This window comes from Haemorhous mexicanus, chromosome 10 (genome assembly GCF_027477595.1).
Source record: "Haemorhous mexicanus isolate bHaeMex1 chromosome 10, bHaeMex1.pri, whole genome shotgun sequence".
NCBI classification, from domain to species: domain Eukaryota; kingdom Metazoa; phylum Chordata; class Aves; order Passeriformes; family Fringillidae; genus Haemorhous; species Haemorhous mexicanus.
This window is the reverse complement of record NC_082350.1, coordinates 12,339,271-12,364,758: the sequence shown is the minus strand read 5'-3', so window position 1 is coordinate 12,364,758 and position 25,488 is coordinate 12,339,271. Positions and strand designations below refer to the sequence as shown.

Here is a 25,488-nt window from a genome sequence, read left to right as displayed (position 1 = left end):
GGTAATCTATGAAACTGAAGTAGCTCAATTTCTTCCCTACCCCAACCCCCAAGAGCACTGAGTTGTCCTCCATTTGAAAATCAGCCCTTTGTTCCTACAACACATCTTAGCTTATATCTCACTTAGAGACTTTTTTTAAATGTTGTTCCTTACAATTCAAGTGCACATCTCTCAATGTTTCTCATTCTTCAGTTAAATATACCCCAGCATGGCCACTGCTTAGCAAACTGTAAGCTCTAACACCAACAGGCTGTGACTAACAGCCAGTGGAGAAGGCAAACTGTTCACCTCGTGTGAATGGAAGCTTATTTTATGATGCTCACAAGCACTTGATAATGCCCCATTAATGAAACTTCAGTGGCTCTTTATCCCTGACAGAGGAGAGCAAGTTCTGTATCCTCATGGGTGTAATGGCTATGACAAGCCTTGCCTGTCTGCTCCCAGCAGAGCAGTGCTGTCCTGACAGCTGGGTCAGCTCCCAAGGATGATCCCCTGGGAGCCCTGCTGCTCCCACTGTGGCAGCAGGAGCAGCCTGGGGAGGCTGCACCCAGGACATCACTGCAGCTGGAGGATAAGGGACAAACCAGAAGAATGAACTTTGGCATAACAGAAACCAAACAATGTCCTGCCTCATGGAGCTGAGAGGTCCTCAGACACTGAGGTAAGCTTTGTCTCCAGACTTGGGAGGTAAGGATAGGCAAAAGATTACGTGATTTTGGTTTTTTTTTTTGTTTTTTTTTTTTTGGCACTAACACCACACCACTCCCATGGAGACTGTCTGTGGTGATTCTTCAACACCACTGTATGACCCTAGAGTGGGCAAGTGGCATCATTTTTCCTTTTTAAGAAAATATGGATACATCGATTTTTTTTCTTCCTTTCAGCAATTTCTTGTTGTTCTTTACACCAATGTTCCCCTAAAAAACAACTCTCCCTTTTCTGTGCTTTTTATTTCTATGGAGGTCCTATTTTGAATGCTGAAATCTCTCCCAAATACTTCAAATATTGGTCATGACTGGTTCCCACAGCATTGATTCTATGCCATGTGGCACCAGTAGATATCATCCACCCCTGAGCATGAATCACTTTCTGTAATGATTGGCATTTTCACCAATTAGCAATCCTTCCATGAGATGCACATGTCAAAACACTATGCAAGTTTGTTTTCATGCTGCTGCTATATGTCTTAATTTGTTAATACTGCTTGGACATAAAAAGCAAGAATATTGCCCAACTTCTATGATTTTTTTTCTCCCCTTTAAAAATGGCTCAAATTTCAAAAAATACACTAAATATTTGAGAACTGCTTGAGAACTGCTGAATTAGAAATACCCTGAACTTCTGAGAAGAATGTTAAGGAAATTTCTACTTATCACAAATTTTAGCATATGACAGAGATTTACAAGGCAAAGTTTGGACTTCTGTGCCCAGAGTCTAAGCAGTTTCACTGTGTAACTTGCCAAAGTTGCATGGAACATGATCAGCACCAGTGAAGTCAAGGGAAGCTTTTTATCTCTCAATACACAGATTTGGGCCTCTTTCGACCAAATTTTCAAACCAAAGGCCTTTAATGCATGTGTAAGAAGAGTCTGTCAGCACAAGTCTCAACTCACCCTACAATATTTATTCTTTCAAAAGCATGTATGAGATAAATATAGCTGTTGCCTTTTTGCAGCTGAATAAACCACAGCACAGAGCCTTTAAGTACCAGATATTCATTTCTACAGACGCAGTAACAGTAAATTGCACCTGCAACTTTGCTTTCAAAGATGATTCACACTTTTTGTAAGGATTTTTTCCTCTCCACAAGTAATAGTTATAAAAGTACTTGCCAATAGAAAGGAAAAGTGTTCATGGTATGGAAGACAGTCTGGAGGAAAAAAAATACCTAGAATGTTTTAAACTGTTGGAAAGAAAGAAAACATTAACTTCATAGGTCTCTATTTTGCTATTGTTCCATCTCTTATCAAAACTTTCTCATCAGATTTCCTGTCATGAGAGAAGCAAGACACAAAACTGGCCAGTGAGCATTTCTTATGCTATCAAGTGTGCTGCTTGCAGGCAGCAAAAATAAATAGGTTGATATTTAGAAGAAATAACAGAATGAGAAGCAAGTTTGTGAATTCTGCTTTTGTGCACATCTTAAACAATTAAAGAGAAGCAAAAGTAATCCCATTTCTTTCATAAAGAGGGGAGTGATGAAGAATGCCAGTTAGACAATCTGCCACTCCATAAATGCAGAACTGAATGTTTCTATATCTACAAACACATATACTGCTCCATTGAAAAAAATGGGGTTTTTGTAATCCAGAGGAAAAAAACAGAAGGGAAAAAAAATGTAAGTAAAGCATTTGGCATCATAAAGTAGGTGGAAGAAAATATTAGTGGTATCAGAATAGGCGGAAACATTTCCACTGACATCACTGAAGTCAGGATTCCACTGCAGCTCTGTACTGGACTGAAAGCTTTTCTCTTTGAATACTGACTCATTGTGACAGTGAAGTATATTTTTAGTGACAACAAAAGGCAATTTTCTAGCAGAAGGGATTCTAAAAAAAGGTCAAGTAAAACTGTAAATAAGCTTGAGGTCAGGTTTAGTATGGCCTTTTGGACATAAAAATGAAGAATAGTTTCCTGTTTGCAGCTAAAAAGTAAAAATTTTGGAAGAAGTCTTTCTTGACCTACTTATGTGTGGAAGCCTGATGACTTCAGAGTCCTTCCTACTGGGAAAAAAAATTTATTTCAGCTGTCCTTTCCAAACTGCACACGCTTGCCAACATTAAAAGATGTGTATTCCTATTTCCCTGCTCACTACAAACACAAAGTACAATTTCATATTCTACAAACACCTTACAATAACTAAAAATATATCATTTCCCAAAAGTTAATATGATTACATCTGCTGTTTGAAAATTCATGTTAGACTTTTCCCCTTTCCATGGATTACTGTACATTTTTCTTCTCACTCTTCTTTCCAAGTAAGGGAGGAAAAATGATGTATATGTTTTTTAAGGGAACAATTCACTGGTTTCTGCAGCTGGAATGTCAGCCTTGGTCAGTCCTGGAAAAGCCAGGTGAGCACTCGTTGTTACTTGAGAGGTGCTGTGCGTTTCTTTCACTTCAGCTCTCACCAGGTTATTATTTTCTTTGCACTAATATAACTTGGGCAAATTCCTTTAAAGTGCCACAGGTAGTAAGAAAGGGAGTAAAATGCACCTTCTTTCACTATTCAGATAAATAAAATATTAACTACTAACTGGCAACTTTTTGAACTAAGTGAAGCTTGTGTAAAATGCTGGTCTTTGAGAACCTGATTTATCTCACCACATAGAGTCTTCACAGATTAACTAAATAGATCCAAGCTCTGGTTCTTAACTAGCTTCCCTAGATTTAGAAGAAATTTTAAAAGTTGGCACAGCCTTATATTCTGCTCCTATTAATCTGCATTTTATGACATTTTCTCTGGTTTGCTATCTTTGAATCTCATCTCAAAAGCTCTCTCTTTACAGTAGGCTGACATACTTACGTGACCTTCAGGTATCCTTATTGTATTCTAGATTTATTTTCCTTATCTTGAACTTCATGGAGGAGCTCTGAATTTTATCTAATATCATTATGAGAATCCCAGAGCAATGTCTTCCCCATCTGCCCTTTCATTTGTCATATTTCTGTGAAGAAGCCAGTACTGTCTGCCAATCTAAAACAGACCAGCCATATGTAGCCATATGAGGAGCAGCTGAGGTCACTTTTTTATGTTCAGCCTGGAGAAGAGGAGATTGAGGGAACACCTCAGTGCAGTTACAGCTTCCTCATGAGGGGAAGAGGAAAGGCAGGCTCTGATCTCTGCCCTGTGCTGACCAGTGACAGGATTGAGGGAATGGCCTGAAGTTGTGTCAGGGGAGGTTCAGGCTGGGCATTAGAACAAAGGTTCTTGACCCAGAGGGTGGTTGGGCACTGGAACAGGCTCTCCATGATGCTCTCTCACAGCATCAGCCTGGCAGAGCTCAGAAGTGTTTGGGCAAGGTTCTCAGGCACAGGGTGTGATTCCTGGGCTGTCCTGTGCAGGGCTAGGAGCTGCACTCAGCGATCCTGATGGGTCCCTTCCAACACAATATTGTGTGATTTGTTATGCTGCCATCATCAGTGTTGATCTAGTAGCATTTATCTACCAGATCAAGAAGACCTTCTTGAAGACAGACTATTTCTTCTTTTTCTTTTAAGTTTCTCAAGGACACTGTGCCCTCACACCACAGCACGATGGCATGTCTATACCTGCAGTGACATCTGCCATATGAAGAAGAATTAGGTCCTGTTGCTTTGACAGGTGGGGAAGACATCTCATGAACTTCAGAACAGAGTACAGATACGTAGTATCTTCACATATGAGGTATCAAGCAATTATTTTCCATTTTAAGCGCTTTTTAAAATTAAGATGTAAAATTACTGAACTAATTTCTGTCCTGAGTAGAAGTATCTGAGGGTTCCTCCTAGGAGAGACAGAATGTGTCTCAACTATCATTGAATTATAGGATAAATGCATAATGCTAGATAAAATTTTTATACTGCCTAACAAGATGTTAAGTCCCTACTATTAAATCTGATGCCTGGCAGTAAATCCAAGCTAGAAGGAAAAATAAAATAGATCTTTGTGCTTACTCATACTGCAATAACTGTCAAACAACACTAAGGATTTTTTTCTCAATGAAGAATATGCTTTCAGCAAAGCAGGAGATTAGTAAACATATTTCAGGTCTCAACTAAAAAATATGTTTTGATTCAAGAGTAGAAACTTGAATTTTTCCTGGTGTTCCTTGGACAGATATCAAGCTGGGGCATCAGTTCTTGTGTTTCTAAAAGCTAGAGTAAGTTTTAACTAATCCACAAAGCCAACATGTATTCAAAACAATACAAGACATTTGAAACGCACCACACAAACCTAATTCAATCATAACAATGTTCAGTTAACAGAGAAAAGCAGAATGTAAAAACATCCAAAACAAATTTCAGGTTTTATAATCACAAAGGTCAAATATATTTTTGAAGTATTTGTGCATTTAGATGCAAAGAAAAAAAAACAGTAAAACACATTACTCGTCAGTTACAGTGTAGTATATTAAATGCAGAAATTTTGAATGTAATTCTGAATGTCAAAAAAAAAAAAAAAAAGGTATTACCTCTGCATTAAAAAAGTGAGTTATAGGGAAAGAGAAAAGTGCCTGGAACAGAAGCCAGGAAAAGGCAAAAAACTAGCAGGGAAAAGCTACATACAGGATGTTTGTTTTTTCTGTGACTGACCAAAATGCTGACCTGATCAGAGGGAGCAGGGAAGGAAATTAGGCAGTCCTCCCCTTCTCTGTGTGTTCCCACTGAAAGTCTCCAGGGCTACCAGCTGTCTCTGCTTTCCTGCTTTTCTCAGTAGCTTGATCCATTTAGGATATTGCCTTTCCACAGTCCTGGCTGCTGGGGAGCAGGCTCTGGACTGAGCAGGCTGGTTGGTGAAGGAATGCTTCAAGACTTGTAAAGACAGAACATGTTGAGAGGACAGGTCCATCTATTTCTGATTAATTAGCAGAGCTAATTACTCCACTTGCCTAATGTTTTAAAGTGATACTAGGAGAATAAAATATATTCCTACAGCAGAACTACCTCACGTGGCAAAATGGAGTTGTTAGGCTACTTTTTTCCCCCCCAAAATACTCATTTAGCTATGGGGTTTTTTCTGTATGTATTTGCTATGAACACCTTTCCTTCTGACTACAGCAGCCTCTTTTCTTAGTATCCAGCTTCAAACACACAAAGGATAGGTCTATCTGGATACTAAGAAGAAAAAAGCAGTTAACCCCTTGGGAAAGGGGGACCACTTTATTACAAAATGCCATGCCCCACACACCTGGCTTTTTCAGTACAGGAAATCCTTAGCGTGACTTGACAATAACTTCTGGATAAGCATCTAAGCCTGCAGAAATCAGTGCACTCAGCACTGGACCATGCTGAATTTGAAAGCAGAGAAGACCAAACCAAAGTTAAAGAATAACTGCCATTTTTGCACAGTAAATAGTCTTCTTGGCTATCTAATGTAAATAAAATTTCATAAAATAGTCTTCCATTTTTGCAGGCAGATATCCTAAACAGATTTCCTAATTCTAATGATACTTAGATTTATTATGCTATTTCTCACTTTTCTATTTCCTCTTTAGTCTGTCACCCAAGGGCATCAATTATTTCTTGGGTTTTAGTATATACTGACTTGATTTGCATAGACATCTCACATGATGTATTTCTTATATTATTGTGCTTCTCTGTGTAAATAATTCTCTAAAATGGTTGCAGTGCTGAGCTAAAATAAAATTTATATACATTATGCTCCTGATATATTTAGGGCTGTAAGCTTGTTTCATAGAGCTATAGCATGATTCATAGGATAAACCCAAAAGAACAAAACTTGGATTCAAGAACAAACTTTCAGTGTACCCAAGTATAATTATACAAGGGCATGAGAAGCAGTATACCAGGGTTCTAAAATTTCCAGGAAAAGCATCCAAAAGAAGTTAGAAGCTTCCCAGCCTTTACAAATGGTGATGGTTACTAACCTAAATGGCAGACATGCTACTCTTTATTTGTGAACAGTTTCCAGAAGCACCTACATTCTGTGGTGGTAAATTCCTGGCCCAGATATCTGTATTGCCACCAGCAGGCAAAGCCTTCAACCCAGCTGCTGTCCTGGAGCATGCCTGAAGGCTGGCATCCCCTGCCTATGCTGCCACTCTGCTGCTATTCTGTAGGTGTGCTCACAAGAGGACAAGACCCTTTGAGGGTAGCTTTTCCCCATCCCAGCAGAGCTCACTGGCTATTTAAGCCATAAAGAGCCACATGTTTGCATCAGAGAATGAATCCCAATTTTTGGAAAGCCCTTTCAGGTACAGAGTTCTCTTGGTTTCTCACAATAGAACAACTATACCCTGTCTAAATGATTAAATAGTCCCTGAGGCAGAGAGATGAATGCACTGAAGCCTGTCTTTGCCTCATATGAGGAAAATTGAGGCTTACATCTAAATAGGTAAATAGTACCACTACTACCACTGCTATCACAGATGGGACCCTCAGAGGCTATCACAGAATGCCATGGAGGCCTCACTGTGGTTCACCTTGCAACTCTGGATGAGACAGAGTAAATGTGAAACAAGGCTTTGGAATGGGCTCAGTTCCCCTGGGCCATGAGGTGTCTGGGGTTCTGGGAGGCAGCAGTGCTTTCCACAGAGAATATCTAACACAAGATTCTAGTTCGAAACCCAAGGCAGATCCACTGATGTCAGTGCCCCCCAGAGCAGAGAGCTAAACAGGGAGAGGAACTTTTGCATCCCACCCTCTCTCAGCATCTCATTTTGATGTAGCTTCAGGGAATTTTCACTCATCAGGACTCTAAACTCTCTTTATGACTAAGCCTTGTTACAATAGAACACAAAGCTCACCAGTCCCACAGGCACTTTGGGGTCTGGCACTTAGGTGATGCAGTGCTGACTGTGACAACACCCAAATATCCCAAAGAATCTGTTTCACAAACATATTTCATAAAGACTTTAGAGAACCTCAGCAGATGGAGCTCCATAACTTCTCTGCACACTACATAGCACCTACACAAATGAGAAGGTCAGGGGCTTGCTGAGAAAATGGTTTCTCAACAAGGACCATACAACTGCACCCCCTGACCTATTATAACAACATCATAACTACATCTAAGTGTTCATTACCTTTTCTACATTATTGTGTAATTACCACCACCCTTGGTTCACTGCTGATTGCAAAAATTAGGTACTTCCTTCTCTGTTTTTAAAAGAGGTGTCTGCAGCCCAGGCAGTGGCAGAGGGTATTCCTGTTTCAGAACTAAGTCTGGCCCAGTCACACTGGCTAGACAGGATAAGGGGAAAGGGAAGCAATCCATCTTTGCAGGACTGTGTTGCATAGGCTTGCTATTTTCATCTGGCAGTTTGGTTTATGTGACTGCTGGTCTGTAATGTTACTTGTGAAATGTCTCTCTTCCCCTGTTCCCAGCATTACCCCATTAAGCAGGTGGAGAACTTCCACCCAATCTTTATTCAAAGTAACACTGGCTCCATAGAGATATTTTAAAACTGACTTAAAGTCAAGCAAAACCTTCAGTGGACACCTTTAGTGCACTAGACACTCAGTGTACCTAATTTATGATTGAATTACCTGATTTAAGTTTCAGTGGTACAGCCCTGAATATGAATGTGTTTAAAGCTAACAAATTAAATAGCAAAACACAGCAAAAAGTCTGAGCATCCTAGCAGTTCTTTGGACAGATGCCAAAGTTTAATAGTACAAACAGAATAAATAAACTCTATGAACAAATCAATTTTTCAAAGGTAACATCTGTTCTGCACTGGCTCCTGGTGTGAATAGATTCATCTGTGCACACATACAAGTGGGCTAATGGGATTCAGTGTGCTCCAGTACCCATCAGCATGCTTTGTCTTCATCAAAATAACTCTAATGTGGATGGGACTCCAAGAGTTTTTCTGAAACAAGCCAAACAACTTATACCTACTTTGCAAACTGTTTCATATGAATCATTACATTAATCCCATAGAATCAAAACCTGAGGATATTTACTCAGAACTGTAAACAGATAAAGGAGTCTGAAAATCTGTCTGAGAGAAACCGTTTCCCCCTAGTTCCAATTTTTGAATCTTGTGCATTTGATAGATTCCCAAGACTTCCTAAACACCAAAACTGTGCTGTGCTAGGAGTCATGTGTCTGCTTTGGCTTATGCTATGCTTCACCAATTTAAACCAAATTTTCCATAGAGAATGTGACACAACCTCGTTATATCAAATACAAAAGAGAAGGTGCATGAAATAAGCTGCAAAAAGGCTCTTTTATCTTTGTTTTAGGACTTCTCTGAAGGAGCAGAAATCAATGTTTTAGCTGGGTAGAAATTAGACTTAATACTATACTATGCATAAACACTGTTTAAATCTTAAAACTATTAAAATTAATCATGTCTTTGCACAGCACCATCATAAAGATTATAAAGAAAATGGTGGGTTTAGTGTGTTGAGTTCTTCCTCACTAATTCACAATTGCATGCTGGTTTAGTTTCTTTTCTATAACTTTATTTCCCACTACAACTTTATAAACACCCTTTAAAGCTTTCGTTTTTTCCCCAGCACAACTTTCATCAAATTTTGCTCACAATGTAAAGTTATAGTGTCCTTGTAAACACAATCCTTGCTAGCAAATTAATTATTAATTACTGAGTTGTTCGTTTGAGGACAGATATCTGGACATTATGTTATTCTAACATCTCCTGGGAGCTGTGCAGTAGAGGGGAAGGAAGCTGCATCCTGCAAAACCTAGGAAAAGAGGCTGGGTAGACTGGGTCAGAATCTTCATGTGTGATAGAGCAGCTTCACCTTCCAGCAGCTGCTGCACCAACAGCATTGCTGCAGTGCAAGAGGAAAGCTGAAGAACTTGGCTGGTTCCTGCTCTCACCTAACACCTCCTTCCTGCCACTGCATCCCTCACTTCTCACAGGTGAAATGCACAGGTTCAACCCAAGGCTTGGCAGAGGCTGCACCCACTGCAGCTGTCACAGAATAGGGCATGCAGAGGGCAAGGAGGGAGGGAACAACACCTTTTGGCCATGGTGAGAAAATACCTAAGCTCTGACACCACACTATTAAGGAATTTTCAATTTCAGCCCCAGTAAGACTCAGATAAGCAGCTGTGATTGACAGCAACATTAATTCAACTGTAGCCAGCTTCAGAATCAGATAATATTCAGCAGCAGAAAGAAAATTGGCACATTAATGCCCAAAAGTCAAAGAGAAACTCATTTTGAGGAAATCATTCCTGCACTGGGTAAAAGGGTACTGAAAGAAAAGAAAATGAAAACAAAGTGAAAAAAAACCCCAAATTGTTAGTTATTTCTCAGGGTATGGGATTGTACTTTTTCTAGTTTTAATTTTGATCTTTACTGGTGAGTACATTTTAATTGTAAATCTCTTTTTATACTTAACATTTGGGGTGAGGTATGACAGTGACTGTGTATAAACATGACAAAAAAATCCTGCACGATATTAATGAAAAATCTTCAGCTTATTTGTTTATTATTACTACTATACTCTTTGTTCTCAGAACAATCAGTAACAAACTGTAGGCTCTGCTGTGCTCAACATTGCACAAAAACCAAAGTTTTCCCACACCCTACAGGATGCAACTTGCAAGATGTAATACCATACAGAGATACAGATAATTTCTTTCTATATCTCTCTCTATCATATAGCATATTTTTAATATAATATTATAATACTTTAAGGAACTCAAACTAGTTAAAGCTTTTCTTAAGTATTTGTTTAAGAAAACTTAGTGGAAGTCGGAGGGACAACACAAAGAACATGCTGTCTGGAAAATGTAAGAGGTAGATAACATCTGCTAAAATGATGACAAACAGAGGTAGAAGGACAATGCTTAATCCTGAGTAAGAGAGGAATAATGGGGTGGGATCATCTGTGAAAATTATGTCAAGTAGAAAACCCAGGGAAAAAGACAAGAAAGACTGAAAAGGAAGAAGAAACAAAAAAGGGAGGACGTATTGTGTACGTGAACCCCCTGAGATTAAGAATAATATATCATCACCAAGTCTCCAATCTAGGGCATAAGTCAACACCCCCTTAGCAGGATCTAGTAACTCTTAGTAACAGCAGCACACCTAAAGGCTTTGCTCTTTTTCTAGAGCTGCAATGTTTCACCTCCAAAAGTTAGAAAATATCTCTACTATTTTCATTCAGCATACAATGTACAGTATGGTACAAACCAATGTTTAGCCACAAATGCTATTTTTTCCTTTAAAAATTTTTTGCTCGGGTTTGAGTGATCAGTGCACATGCTACTACTTTTTCTATCCACCTGCCCACTGAGGGCTTTGCTCAGCTGCCAACTCTCCAGCCAAACATCAGGAGTCAGTACAAAATGACAAGCTGATGAGCCTCCTCTCCTTCATCTAGCTTGCTTGACAGAGGGTCAGAATCTTCCAGTTGCAAAATTTATCCAATGATGCTGTTCCTTGTCATCACCTCCCAACTCCTCCAAGTTCACACTAATTTTCAAGGTATAAGCACAAATGAACATGTGCAACAGTTTATCTTGGCATCTAAAAGACAAAGATCATTAGGACAGGTTTGGAACTGGAGGAGGGAGGAAAGTGAATCACAAGTGTATTTGAAAACAATCATCCCTTAAAAACCTTACCAAAAAAAATTCAAAATGGAAATTTTTATATGAGTTCAAACAGCTAAAAGCAATTTGAACTCATAAAAGGCATTACACTGCCAATAAGAAAATCAAACTAATATTAGTACTGGTATTGTGTATTTGAATTTTCTGCCCTTTGCTAGGCTGCCCTATAATGTTATCACACACACAGAGGGATCAACCACGCCTTAACTGAAAGTCAAACCCTGCAGGTACAGACCATGCAATATTGAGTAAACCAGAATGAGTTGATACAGCAGAGGCACAGATGCTCCCTGGGAGCTGGGACCTGCCAGTCTGAATTCCTGAAGGAAACTGCAGAGTATTTTCTGTACATTGCTGAAGTGAGGAACAGAATGTGACATGGATGTAGCTCAGCAGGTTATGGCCAAAGATTGAAAGAGTTCTCTCAGGTTCCTCAGTGACAGAACTGAGATGCAGGCCAATAAAACAACCTGACACACAGAATCTCAAAACGATGATAGGTCTGTTATGAGTTCCATCCCATCTTTACACCAGCACAGAAGGCTGATTTAACCATTCAGACAATGTTACTGCAGCCATAAAAGATAATCTGCTGTCATCTTTTCTTTCAGGTTAAAAAGTCTTCTGCTTGCCTCTCGATATGATGTTTTAAGAGGTTCTTTGTCAAAACTGTGAGGTCAAAAGAGTGCTCTGCTATCAACCTTTCTGCATCTTAAACTCCTTCCACTTCATGTGTCACAGGCTCCTTTCAGTTTGTTCACCTGAGAAGGTTCACAGGACAATGCCTCAGTGCCCCAGAGTGACAGGAGAGGAAACCTGCACGTCTCAGGCACTTCTCATGTGTCAGAGTGCTTTACTGTAAGTGACAATCAGTGTGATACTGAGAAAAACAACTAGAAATAAGAAAAGCAAGGAGGGAATGATACTGAGAGGGCATAACATATTTTATAGTAACTGATATTCACAAACACAGCAAAGGACAGCCATGCAACACCACGAGATTCAAAGCCCTCTATTGCCAGGACTGGGGCCTGAGGCACACCCCTCAGGCTCTCTCTTCTCCTTCTAAATGCCCTAAGAGGACCCAAGCTGGCTAAACAGGAAATTAATTTCTTATCTGTCTTCAAATGCATACTATTCCCTTTTGTCTCTCTCAAATAATAATATCCCGTGAGGCAGCGTACTTTATGTGCCTTACTTAAAACTACACATATAGATTTGATTTGCTACTTCAACCTTGTCCAGGCAAACAGTTCTTATCAAAGACAGATACTGGTCTAATCTGACACAATTGGCTTTTGTTAAAAACACATTGCATTTTATCCAATTTTCCATGTAACTCCATGTCCTTGAACTACCCTTTTCCTTCAAAAGTGGTTCAAAGACTTTGTTTAGTACAGAGGTCAGACATACATAGCCATCCTCAATCCAAAATATTTACAAATCTCTGTCCTTGACTACTATCATAAGTCAGACAAAGCTGTATTAAATGTGTTGGTCAAATTTTTTTCAACTGAAAAATCAGCTTTCAACTGAATGAAAAAGCCCTTGGAAAAATTTTGGCTTTCCATTGAACTGTCTGGCATCTAAACCCAGAATTATTTCCTACTAAGCAATCAACGAGATTTCTATTATAAATTATAATTTAATGTCTTGCAGAAATTTAGTTCAAATCCTTCACTAATCAGCTTACCTGAGAGTGGACCAAGAACTACTATGAAAGAATCTGGAACCGAAAAAAGTTACTAGAGTGAAATCTGAGTGGCAAACTCAAAGTTTTGGTATCCACTCTAGATTAGGAGTTAGCACAAGACTTGTCAAAGATGGGAAACAAAAACAGTGATCTCAATAAATGTGTTTCTTAACCAAATCATGTTCACAGAATAGCTATACCTGCTCATGCATGATATTTCTGGCTTTTGTACTATGAGCAGCTCATGACAGAAACCCTAACAAGCGACCTCTCCCTCTGAAATAAAACACAGAATGAGAAAACATCATGCTCATTCATGCTGTACTGTACTTTTCCCCACCTCTATCACAGCCAGTCTTTGTGTGAGGGGCAGCACCAGTGTGTGTGTGTGCAGTGTACTGGCAATCAACACAAGGGACTGATGCCAAACACAGAAGTCACTTTTCACACTTGCAAAAATCTGTCTCGTTCCTACCCACGTCCTGCCCCACGTTTCTCCAGCTTTGCCCACCACATCTCACTGTCCCCCCCCACAGTGTGCCAGCATTCATGGGCTCACAGGAAAGCCCCAGGCCCTCTCAAGACCATTGTCCTGCTCCAGACTAGTGCAGGGACAGGAGCAGGGAGATGAGCCATCCTGGCTGGAGATCTGGCTTTTCCTATTTCTGATTTACATTTATTCACTGCTGATCAAAAGGCAGTTTGACCTCTTAATATGTATCCTCTATTCTGTTATTTTAATCTGGCACTTTTCATAAAGTATTCTGGCTTAAGTATTCAGAATTTTAAACTAATATTAGAATAAGTACCTCGTATTTCTTTCCATGATCACTAACCTATTTTATTCTTAGATATGCACCATAATTAATTATCCTCATTTTTTCTTTGCGCTAGAATTTCCACACCTCTTAGGGAACGTTATTTTGTGAGGGCTTTCTAGCAGGTCTTTCTCTGCATTAAAATATCCTTACAACAGCAAAGATCTGGCTTGCCAGAAGGCTGCTTTCTTTGGATCACAGCAAAACCTATTCCTGGGCAATGTGTCTTCACATCTTCAACACTGAGCCCTCCCCTTCTTAATGTGTTTTCTTTACAAACCTATTAGAGAATTCCAACTTCATCCAACTAGCTAATTGTGCCTATAACATGGGTTACACACTGGAAAAAGCTGCTGGAGAGTCTGAGCGCAGTCCTTGGACCAATCTGCTCACAGGAGTAGAGATATTCAGAGGATGCATTAAACTAAACAGACTTTCTATTAGCAGGACTTCACAAAGGTTGCTCTGCTCTCAGCAGCTCAGTTCAGCACAGGGAGATGTAAGGACTGCTTATTTTAAGCCAGTCCCAGTGCTTCTTACTCATTACCAATCTGCCCTGAGGTACAGCATGCTACTGGGTAAAACACACTTCTGCAAAATGCTAAACCGTGTCCTGATCTTGCCACACAGCTTCTGAATCTACTTCCATATCTGGAATGAGCATGGTTTCTCACAATCACACAACAAGCAATGCTACATTTCCATGACTACACTGTAAGTTATGCAGGTGCTGTCAGCTCGCTGAAGGGCTTCACCCCGCACAGCTCATGTTGGGATCCTGCTTTTACATTCCACAGGGACACACACAGCCCTGATTACAAGTTCTGTTTGTACACTCATGCTGGGCTAAGAGAGCAGCACTCCAGTCTGTCCTCACCACTGTACCAAACAGTCTCCAAACAGCTTTCTCAGAATTTTCATTTTCCTTGGATCTACTGTTCCCCTTAGATGTGACACCAACCTTGTGTTTTATTCTTTATACCAGTCTTCTGACAAAGAAAGAAATTCTATTAACTTTATACAGATTTTCTTTCCTAAAATATATAGTGAACGATCACTTTTGTTTCTATTTTTTTTTAAGAATCTTTACTAAAACAAGCAAGCATCTGAATAAAAGAGATATTGCTCCTCCAAGCCTTCTTCCACATTCGTTGCTTGTCCTTCTACTAAATCCTGCAAGAAAAGAAGTTCTTTACAGGATTTTTCTCATAAGGGATTGCATTTTCCTTTCAAGTTGTACCTTTAAAACTCTGAGAGCATTTGACTCATGGAAATGCAGAAGCAGAAGATTTCTCAAAAACCCTCTCCACAGATCTGTGAACTATTTTAACTATTATAATGCTGCTATATCTCACGTATTGGATTAAATATCTCATCTGACTTCCTGAAAAATGCCAAATAATTCTTTTTCTATTTGAGCATAATTTTGGTGCTTTGGCTTTAGCTCTCCATCACCAGAGGCCCGTAGCAAGACTATTAGCAGCTGTTACTCACAAAGTTCTAGCAGCCATTTCCTTGCCTTGCTTTCTCACTGCAGTATTTTAGTTTGTGCAGAATGCTGCTCATTGGTTTGGAAACTCTTGCTCACATTATTCTCTTGTTACCCTCTACTTCCATCATCCTCCTTCTCCTTTTACAGGGTAGAGACACTACAACCACTGCTATCCTCAGGAGTTGTCTTGTTGCAGATTCATTTTACCTGACATAATTTATTGATGAAAGGTTTCTGAAAGCTTTCACTTTATTTGAATCAGACCTTCTCTTTTATCCTCTGTGATATTGAAGCAATTTACCTGATCAAAAACAATTTGTACGTATACTTCACTGCATTTAATTTTTAAGGTTTATTCTCCCTGCATTTAATTTTTAAGGTTTATTCTCCCTGCACTGTGCAAATGATCAGATTTGTGGTGCCACTGGTATTAAACTGTCATTAGCACGGGGTGTAACCACTGCCAGTCCACATTCTTCACACATCTGCTTTCTGGAATACTTCTCTGCCTGGTGGTGACACCAAGGACAATCTCATGAAACAATCTTCCACAGAGAGGGCAGAAACCCGTGCTAACTTGCCTGCGCTTCTAAATTAGTTCCCTCTGCCAGCACCAGGGTTCAAGTGTTTGATACAAAAGCTGCACTTGAAGTGAAGAGCTTCAAAGTGATCTCACCTGGGGCAGCTGGCACCAGAGACTAAGGCTTTAAGGGCCTGTGCACAGCCAGGTCACAACAGAGCTCATCCTTTCTAATGCAATAATTTATCTTACTCATACCAATGGTATCTCCAGTTCTGTAATCATGTTGCATGTACCATATGCAGAAGTTCCTCTTCTGCAGGAAAATAAACCCTATTGCCAAGCTACAGACAGAGCAGTCTTGGAATGTCCTGAGAAATTTCTATGCCTTAAAACATGCCAGGAAATCCTTTTAAGTTTTCCGAGGTCAAATTTCTTTTTATGAATCCCATGTTCACTCAGGTCCTCGCTAGCTAAACATTTATGTTTGCTGGGTTTGGTGCCATACTTCTTACACAGAAATTTATATGCTTTTTTATCTTTTTCTTCTAGATGTATTTCATGTAGTGCTTTCTAATTATGAAAATGGATGCCTTTTATACACTCCTAGTTTCTTTGGTATGGAGGACATTGTGGTTGATTTCTTATATTTTCCCTTAGGAAATCTATATTCTCATGTTCTGAAGCGAGATTCATTTCACCGAGTTTTACATAATTATTAGGCATCTACATCTAATTGAATTGTTTAGACTGTTTTACAGTCAAGAAAGGGAAAGAAACTCATCCTAATCTCAAGTCATTCCAATTATGACTGACTCCTTCAGTGCCGGAGTTAATGGGCTTGGATTGGGCCATTTCTCTTTGCTGATGAAAAGTAAGACTGGCAGGTTAGATGGCTGCCTGATATCCTGCTGAAAGTTGTCTGAAAATAGGGGATACTAATGATGCCAACTTAAAATCACACACATTATTCAGCAAAGTCCCATGCATGTCCTGAACATTGATGTGATTCATGCAGCAGCCTTACCTATCCACTGTGTGTATCTGACTCCAATGCATCTCTGGTGGTGCTGTGTAGTCAGTTCAAAGTCTTTTGGTACTTTTCATTTGTTTGGGGTTTTGTTTTGGTGATGGGGGTGGTAGCACTTGTTTTGTTTGGGAGAGTTGGGAGGCTATTTTGAGGGGCAGTTGCTAGTTTTTTGTCAGAAGAAGACAAAAAAAGACAAGTAACATTTTCTTGTTACTCTACAACTGATGGCAGGGAAAGTTTTTCTTCTGTTCTTTATCTGCCTCGTGTAGCCTGCATTTTCCAAACTTCTTTCTAATGTTAATTTGTCTCTTCATATATTCTTTTTTAATCCTATATGACTATTCTTCCATCCTTTGCATGCTCTATCTTTCCACTTTCAAGAGTAGCTGCATTACCACTCATCAGTTATATAAGCAGGTTTCCATTTAGGTCGCTGATTTTTACTTACATGGAGGCGTTAAATTCAGGATATAATAGACTTCAAATAACTTGAGTAAGTTGTCTGGGTTTTCTGCTCTGCCTCAGGGAGCTATCAGCTAAGACTGTGGTCTGCAAATACCCCAGACATTTTACTCAGCACACACAAGAGAACAAGCCACTTCTCAGTCTGCAGCTACTTACAGATAAAAAGATGTGACTAAGATCAATTCCACTAACTTCCTCCATTTTGCCCACATCTCTACAATGCTTCCAGTTTCAAAGTTGAAAGCAGCAAATTTTTAGCCCTATTCTGCAAAAAATGCAGAGTTAATTCTTAGGGTCTGACATTACATCTGGATCTGGAATTTAAGTCAGACAGACTTTCCCATAAATACACATTGAACCAGATCTTATGAATACGGATTTTCATTTCTCTCCCTTTTTTCAGACATGAGTAAGACAAAGACAGAAAGAACGAATCTTTTAAAAAAAGAGACCTGTTGATTTGACTTTGCAGAGCTACAGTATTATTCCTTTTATCTTCAATTGTTTAACATTTTAAGTTACAATAGTAGAAGACTCTAATTTTTTTAAAACCACTCCTTGAAAAGATTTTAAAAAGTCACAAAAAACTAGAACAGAATTTGCAAATAACAGCTATAAGTTAAAATTAAAATATAATTTATACCAGATTTAGTGATTCCTCCTCAGCTTCCTCCACAGTGCAGATTAACTTATCTTTACATATTAAATCACCATAGATCTCACGGGTTTTTCAAATACACATCTGTTATTCTATCAATTACATCTAACATAACTATTACCCAATTTTTCAACCAGTCTATGGTGACAACTCCCCATTCTCTACAAATTCCACGGTACACAAGAGCAGGTAGAGCATCCTCTCTTGCAAGAGCCAGGAGGAGAGCTCCCTCAAAACCCCTCTCCTCCTCTGGAGCATTTTAATCTGCTGTACATGCCCTGCAGAGCTGGTGATGTCTCCGTGCCTCCCCAGCCCACTCTTGCACACAGGCTGTGCTCTACTGCACCCCAAGAATCTCAGCCAGCTGTTAGCAGGAGCCAGCCACCTGCACAGCTCAGCCAGAGAAAAGTTTCATGGTTTGCCTGCTCCCTGTCAAACACCACCAAAATGGGAATGTTTGCTCTCTAGGCTAACATGTAATTTATACCAAATCATCCATTAAAAAAAAACACACACAAACTGAACTCAAACAAAGAGAAAAATGTGAGTTCTCTTTATCACAGAAAACAGATTGAAAAACTAGAAGTGACATCTTTACTTTCATATCTTTCATAATTATATTTCTTCATAAAGACAACAAAAAGTAGTATTAAAAACTCTTAAGTAATCTACAAATTGAGACTCCAAAATATTCACCTAAAGGACTCTAAAACAAAAAGCTGCAAAGCTCAAGAAATCTTAAATGCATTGTACAAAGGTGTGGTGACATTAACTTCTAGAGATTCATGCCTGCAGCAGAAACATAGCACCTAGCAGCAGAATACCAAACAACATATGCAATAATTGTGCACTTATAGCAGTCTGATATAAGAAAACAGCCACTGAAAAATTGTTCTATGTGATTTTGATTAGTAGCACAAGAATTCCTATACTTTGAGGGTTTTTAATAGTAAATGAAGTGTGAGCATATTTTCTTTTGAGGAGGATGGGTTTGCCTTCAGTTACAGAGCCCCCTTTATGTGATGAGGCAAAAGGCAAACCACCTTTGGGGACAAATGCAGGCCTCTCCAGAGCTGCCACATGTATTTCCACCTGGGACCATGGCAGCTGCTTTGTTGAGGGGTGGGTGAGGTGCTTGGGTTTGAATTCCTTTGTTGTTATGTTTGGTTTATTGGGGGGCAGGTGTCCCCCCCAGAAAATTCTCTCTCTCTTACTATGATATTTTTCATAGCAGAGCTAGGATTAGGACTGGGCTAGGATTTTGCTCCTCCAACAAAAGGAAAATGAGCTCTGAAGTCCAAGTCTAAACAGCAACATTTTTGGCAGAATATCTTTCTCAATTTGAACATGCTAATCCTATATTATCAAAAAGATAGTGATTTTCACCAACATCCTCAAAATTTGATAGAACATGTCAATTAAACAAAGTGTGGTCACAGAAATTTTTAGGTTCTGATTGTTCATCCTAATATTAAGTCAGAACTTTTCTTTACATCTTCAGTTTTTCCTCATGATGGAAAAGCTAAACATTTTGCAATATGGCTGATGGTAGTAGCATTTCTCCTCAGATTTACCAGTGACTTCTCACTTAAAAATGTCCTTTCAGGTTACCTGTATCTTTGTGAAGCAGGAGCTACACAGGAGGAAGATTTCAATAATAGATACTTGTTTCAGACAATGTTAAAAAAAATCGTAATTTCATGGTTTGATTCCTGATAAATCTTCATGAGATTATTATTTAATACATTGCACTTAGAGCAAAGAGGACATCAGATCAGTCAAACTCAGAATAGACAGAAGGTGAACCAGGACTGAGGAAACAGATTTAGATATTGAGCCTGGTTTCAGTGAGACAAGGAGAACTGTGCCTGACAAGACTGAAACTGCCTGGGCAGTTTCAAACAGCAATGAGGCAAACCAGGGTAAACATTTCTGGGTATGTGAACTGAGAGTGGAAGCCGGGAGATCAATGGGAAAATGGGTATTTGATTATAAAAGCAGGGCATGGTAACATCCCTGCATTACATATGGATTAAAATCCTCTGCATGTGCCTACACTGGTACCCTTAATCCAGTTTCACACCCCAGCAGTCGCCACCTTTCCAATATTAATGTCATTCTTTAAGACAGGCAGCTGTGTGCCCAGGGAGGGCAGGAGTGCAAAGCAGCTCTGCCCTGCTCTCTTCTCCCCATCCCTGAACAGGGCAGGCACCAGTTTGGTCTTACTGTAATTTCCCAGCTATGCCAAGAGGTTTGCACTTTGTTTTTCCAAATTTTTAAAGCAGCCCTAGTGCAACATCTACCTTTTTCTATTACACTATTTAAATTACATCTCCCTGGAAATGCAACCAGAGCAGCTGGAGTGTGATAAGGCTTCTTGCCAGCCTTAAAATGCTGTAGGACCCACATCTGATATGCTTTTGAAATGCCAGCACTGCACACAGATTTTTCTTCCTCTTTTATGCTGCCCTAAACGACGTGATTATGTCTGTAATACTATAAAGCAACTGTGTCAACTATAAAGAGGAAACATTTATGGCATAGGTTATTAAAACAATGAAAAATAGGCCAGGGCAATTTAGGTTCCTTGAGTGGGCTGAATTATAACTAGTTAAATAAGGAACAAAGATAAATAATTTATTACAGAATCAACACAACAAGCACAAGAAAATTGCATTCACTTTAAACTGCATCTCAAGAGGCTTCAGAGCAAAGCACGGACAGCACACAATGAATGTGTCAGAGCAAATGCAAAATGAAGGGGATTTAGAGAACCTGTTGCAAAATGGAGGAATCACTCAACTTCAGAATATCCACATACATAAATGCCAGCCAGTGAAACACGCCAGACAAAAGTTTATGCTAAAAGTAGTAGTGGCTCAAGGGACTGAAGATTCCTGTGGTGGCTGGGTAGATTGTCTGCTTCAGCACACAGCCCCTCCTACTCTGTGTGGTCAGGCTCAGGGCTAGCATGGGCAAAAGAGGACTCATTTTTACAGAGTGGGATAAATGCTCATTAGGAAATTATAAGGCTGCTTACAAGTAAGGCCTAGCTCAGACAACATCAGATTAAGAAAGGTAGAGTAATACTCATCTTCAATTACCTATTCTGGAAAAGAATGAAAGGACAGAGCAGACAGAACTCAGGATAATCAAATGCAACTTCCTTTACAAGCCTGTACTTTTTATGCTCAGTCTGACAACTCAGTTCAAACAATTCAAGTTGTTTGTAGTAACAAAGCAAATATTTCCAAAGATTAAAAACCTAGAATGAAGCTTGGTTTTCCATTTTTGGTCTTTTAATTAGGTTTTTCTGAAGTGCTGAAAACAGAGCAACTCTAATTAATGGCTTTCATACTTTGCTTTTTAATAATAGCTCTTAACAACCTGGCAGTTTGGAGATTTCAGATAAAATTTGGAATGGATCAGAAAAGATTCTTTGGCTTGATTTTACTCTAATAGAAGTGAAACAAATCTAAACTTTCCCTAGAAAATTAGATCTCATGAGATTCGCACCTTGATCATGGTTCTGATAAGAATTTATACTAGGATCTCACCATTTTTTCTGAAGTAGACTCAATTAGTTTTTCACACAAACTTGGTATATGACCTTGGGTGAAGAAATCACCCAATCTTCTGACTTAACTTTTAAAAATAAATAGAAAGCAGCTTAACTTTTAAAAATAAATAGAAAGCAGCTTAACTTTTAAAAATAAATACAAAACGTGCACATAAAAACACCGCTATAAAGCAAATTCCATGTCTGTAGTATATAGGACACAGCAAATTATTAAGCTTTCCAATTTTTTACTGAGATCAGGAGCATATTTTACATCACTTCAGGATAAAGAATTTGTGCTTTGTGTGTTAAGCAGTGATACCATAAACAGCCAACAATGCAAGAAAAGGAGGCACTGGTGTGGACAGGCCCAAGACTCAGTCTTTCTACAATATTGCTGCAGAACCTGAATCACTATTATTATATTTGTTCCTTTCCTGTTTAAGGAGGCAGGGAGAAAGATTGGGGAAGATGGCACAAGCAAGAAAGCAAAAGGAGCAGGGGAGAGAAAGTGGGACGACGAATCAATAAAGTAAATTTTCCCTAGCAGCAAAAATAGCTGACAGATCTGCTTCCCAAAGAACACTGAAAATTACTTTGTGAGTAAAAGTGGCAGAGAAGATAAGGCAACTTGAAGGACTCATGGGAGAGCTGCTATTGACAGACATGCAGATGATGTAATTGCTCAAGATGAGCAGGTTTTTCTTTTATCTCAATAAAGCACTTCTGGAAAAAAGACTGGAAAGGCAGGTATGAGACAAAAGCATAAAGCCTGTTCCTAACTTACATAATTTTATGTAGAGAAGAGTTGATGTATGAAGAGGAAAAGAAATGCATTGAATGCTGAAGATTAGGTATTACAGAGAACAACTTACTTACACCCCAGTGATAAAGGAATTTAATATTTGATGAAATATGCTTTGTCTGTTGAAGAAATATATTGATTTTACAAAAGGCAAAAGATATGTGTTTAAGAAAACATTTGCTACTGTTCTTATATAAATTAGCTGATAGAATGGCATCTTAAATTGTCCTGTTTACTCTTGTGTCTTGCTCCAAGTGTGATTTTTTAATGCAATTTGATCAGGAGACAATCTAGTATACACTTCCTGTGTTTCAGCTCCTGCTGCATTATGTATGCCATGACATTCCCTTCAGCCATTCTGATACCCTTTCAAGACGGGGTTTGAGCATCAAATGGTTTGGGCTTTGGGGGAATTTTCAGGTTGTTTTTTTCCTGTTACTGAAAAATATTCAACAAAACTGATGACAGGTGAATGCATGTGGTAATGGGGGAGGTGGGGGGCATAAAGAGATAGTATTTTTATATATTTCTGTTTAGTTAGATTATTTTTTTGTGCTTTAAAATACATTTCTTAGTGTAATAGAGCAGCACGTTGCCACCAGTATGTCTATTGCAAATGTCCTTTAACAAACCTCACAGATATCTAAAGCCTCTCCTAACCCACGCTGGGCCACCCCTCACATCAACGTTGCCTGAATGGTGCAACCCTCTTGCCAGGCTTCTGACCAGCCCCAGGGCATACGGGGTAAGTACCCAGCTTGGTTCATTGTCCTCAAGGTGTTAGCCAAAAGCTGCCACTGCAGATTGAACACTTCAGTCCCTTTTCTAAAACTTTTTACTTTTAATGCTAAGCACTATACAATTTCTTCAGTTGTGAAGACAACAAGGTGCATTTTCATGAATGGCCACTAAATACTGTGAGCTTCAAATGTGAGTGATATATTCTAAATAATTTATCCAGATGCTGAAAGTATTGGCTACCCATCAGCAATATTTAAGCACTGAAATTATCTAAAACATCTGAAGGGTAGGTTATGTTTCTCAACACTGCTTGAGAGCAGAACATGGTAAGCAACTATTGGCTTTAATCAACAAGATGGTAAATGAACACCTGAGAAAATAAGCAAGTAATGAAACAAACTGAAAGTGAAATTGCAGAGTTCTTGTTCATTTAAGCTTCAACAAAAAATCTCCCTCAAGAGCCTCTCTTCCACAAATGTTTTTCTTTGTTTGAATACAGGACCAACTGAAGGATGGAGACACAGTTTATATCATCAATAATGATGAATTGACTGAAAACTATGACTCGTCTGCTCACACAGCAGTGCCAGCACAGGACAGCACAGCCTCCAGCCAGGCTACAGGCAAGGAAGATATTCAGGAAGGAGACCTAGGATTAGGAGGATACAAACTCCAGCTTCAACACACTGCAGGTCAACCCCAGAAGAATTCATTGGCATGAGCAGTGTAATGTTAATCACAAGAAAGAAGATGAAAACAATGAAACAAAGGATCCTGTTATGCAAACAAGAGGTCAGAAAAAAATGTACTAAGCACAAAAATCAAAGAAAATTTAGATTTCAGCAACTAAAAGCCTGCTCCTCCCAGGAAAGAAGTTTGCTATCATATTCATATAACTACAATCACATACAGCTTTTATGACTGTATCAGTTTTTTGGATGAAGGCAAAGGGCAGTACCAGCCTACTGTAAATCCATTGCAGTCATGTTTTGTCTCAGCACTTGGCTGTACTCTGCCACTCTCATGTACACAGGCCTTTGAGTATTGCTTAGAGTCTTCAGTAAGTTGAAATGGAGAGAAATAACTTCCTAACATTCATGCTCACATAATGACAGCTCTTTTCTACTGCTGATCGTGACAAGATCCACACATAATTACTCAGTAGCTATTGCATTTATAAGGAAAAAGCAGAAGATTGCTTGTCCAAGGAGCGTGTGATGTGAAAATGCTTAAAACATGCTTTGCAGCACCTCAGTCTTCATAGATAAAACCTCATGCCCACAGTATAGACTTGTCCTGACATCCAGCCAAATATTTTCTTTCTAAATGCACCTTATAGCCTGGTCCACAGAGGGCTTCTCTAGGCTGCCACAAACTGCACATTGATGGTAGGAGACATGGAGGTGTATGAAATCAGCAACATCCTTCATGGCAGCACTGAATGGGCACAACCACTGTTTAAAACCAGTAGTTCTTCCAAAAGGCATTTGTCCTTACAGCTTGGCAACACACAAAGCTTAAATGGGGGAAAAGGGTTTGTTGTTTTCAAAGATAATTCTAAACATATACTTTGATTCAAGAACTCAAATATTTCTTTTTCTTTTACTGTTTAAGAAGAGTTGTTTCTAATCACATATTTCTGCAAAACAATTATATCTTCAGACTGCCTGCTCCAAGGATAAATTTGTCTGTCTCTCTTCTTATGCTGGGCACTCGATGCTATGCTAGCAATGAGGACTGTGGTGGCTAGAAACAAAAGGGGGGGGGGGGGTGGGGAAAGACACACTCCACATAAGAGAGGTATCAAAGTGTTCATTGTTCTGCATAAAGACAGTAAATGGATAACTAACTGCTCAGCCATACAGCTGGCTGTCAAATACTGTGAGGCATTAGTACAGATAGCTTTGGCACACAGCAGAGCTAAGCAGTGCAAAACCAGGGACAGAGCCAGCCTGCTGTTGTTAGAGCATGTGCCTTTTGTCACAGCAGAAGCTTCAATGAAGTATGCACGATGATGTTTCTACTAAGAAAGTCAAAACATCAGGAGTTTTTAAGGAAGATCATCCTTAGTATACAAAGATAACAGGCAAGAAGAAATTGGTTATCTTGAAGAATAAAAAACAGTCTCTGTTGATAGTCCTAAAGATGAATAAATCTTAATTTTGCCACAAATAAAACCTAAAATACAAATATAATCAATTTTTAGTCATTCTTTTCCAGTGTAATTAGTTTCTGGCTATATGTGACTAGAACAACCATTTTAAGCATAAATTGGAACACAGTACATACAACTGTTACAAAAAATCAGAAGCTTAAACTGGCATTTCATTTTTTCCTAAACTCTAATCAAGGATCTTCAAAGGGTCTTAATCCCCATGTGATTTAAAACAAATAATATTCAGGCATTAACTTATTCAAGATAAGTTCTTAGAAGAACTATTGAATTT

The 25,488-nt window shown here is 39.1% G+C and overlaps 1 protein-coding gene across 2 annotated transcripts in view; it reads left to right on the top strand.

The window, feature by feature from the left end:
- Window positions 1–24,724, top strand: part of SLC9A9 (solute carrier family 9 member A9) — a 174,133-nt gene extending 149,409 nt beyond the window's left edge. For both annotated transcript variants that reach the window (XM_059855398.1, XM_059855399.1), the window contains exons 15-16: window positions 22,940–23,045; window positions 23,541–24,724. In XM_059855398.1, coding sequence (XP_059711381.1) covers window positions 22,940–23,045; window positions 23,541–23,762 — 328 coding nt within the window. In that variant the 3' untranslated portion in view covers window positions 23,763–24,724. The remainder of the gene's footprint in view (window positions 1–22,939; window positions 23,046–23,540) is intronic.
- Window positions 24,725–25,488: the final 764 nt, after the last annotated feature.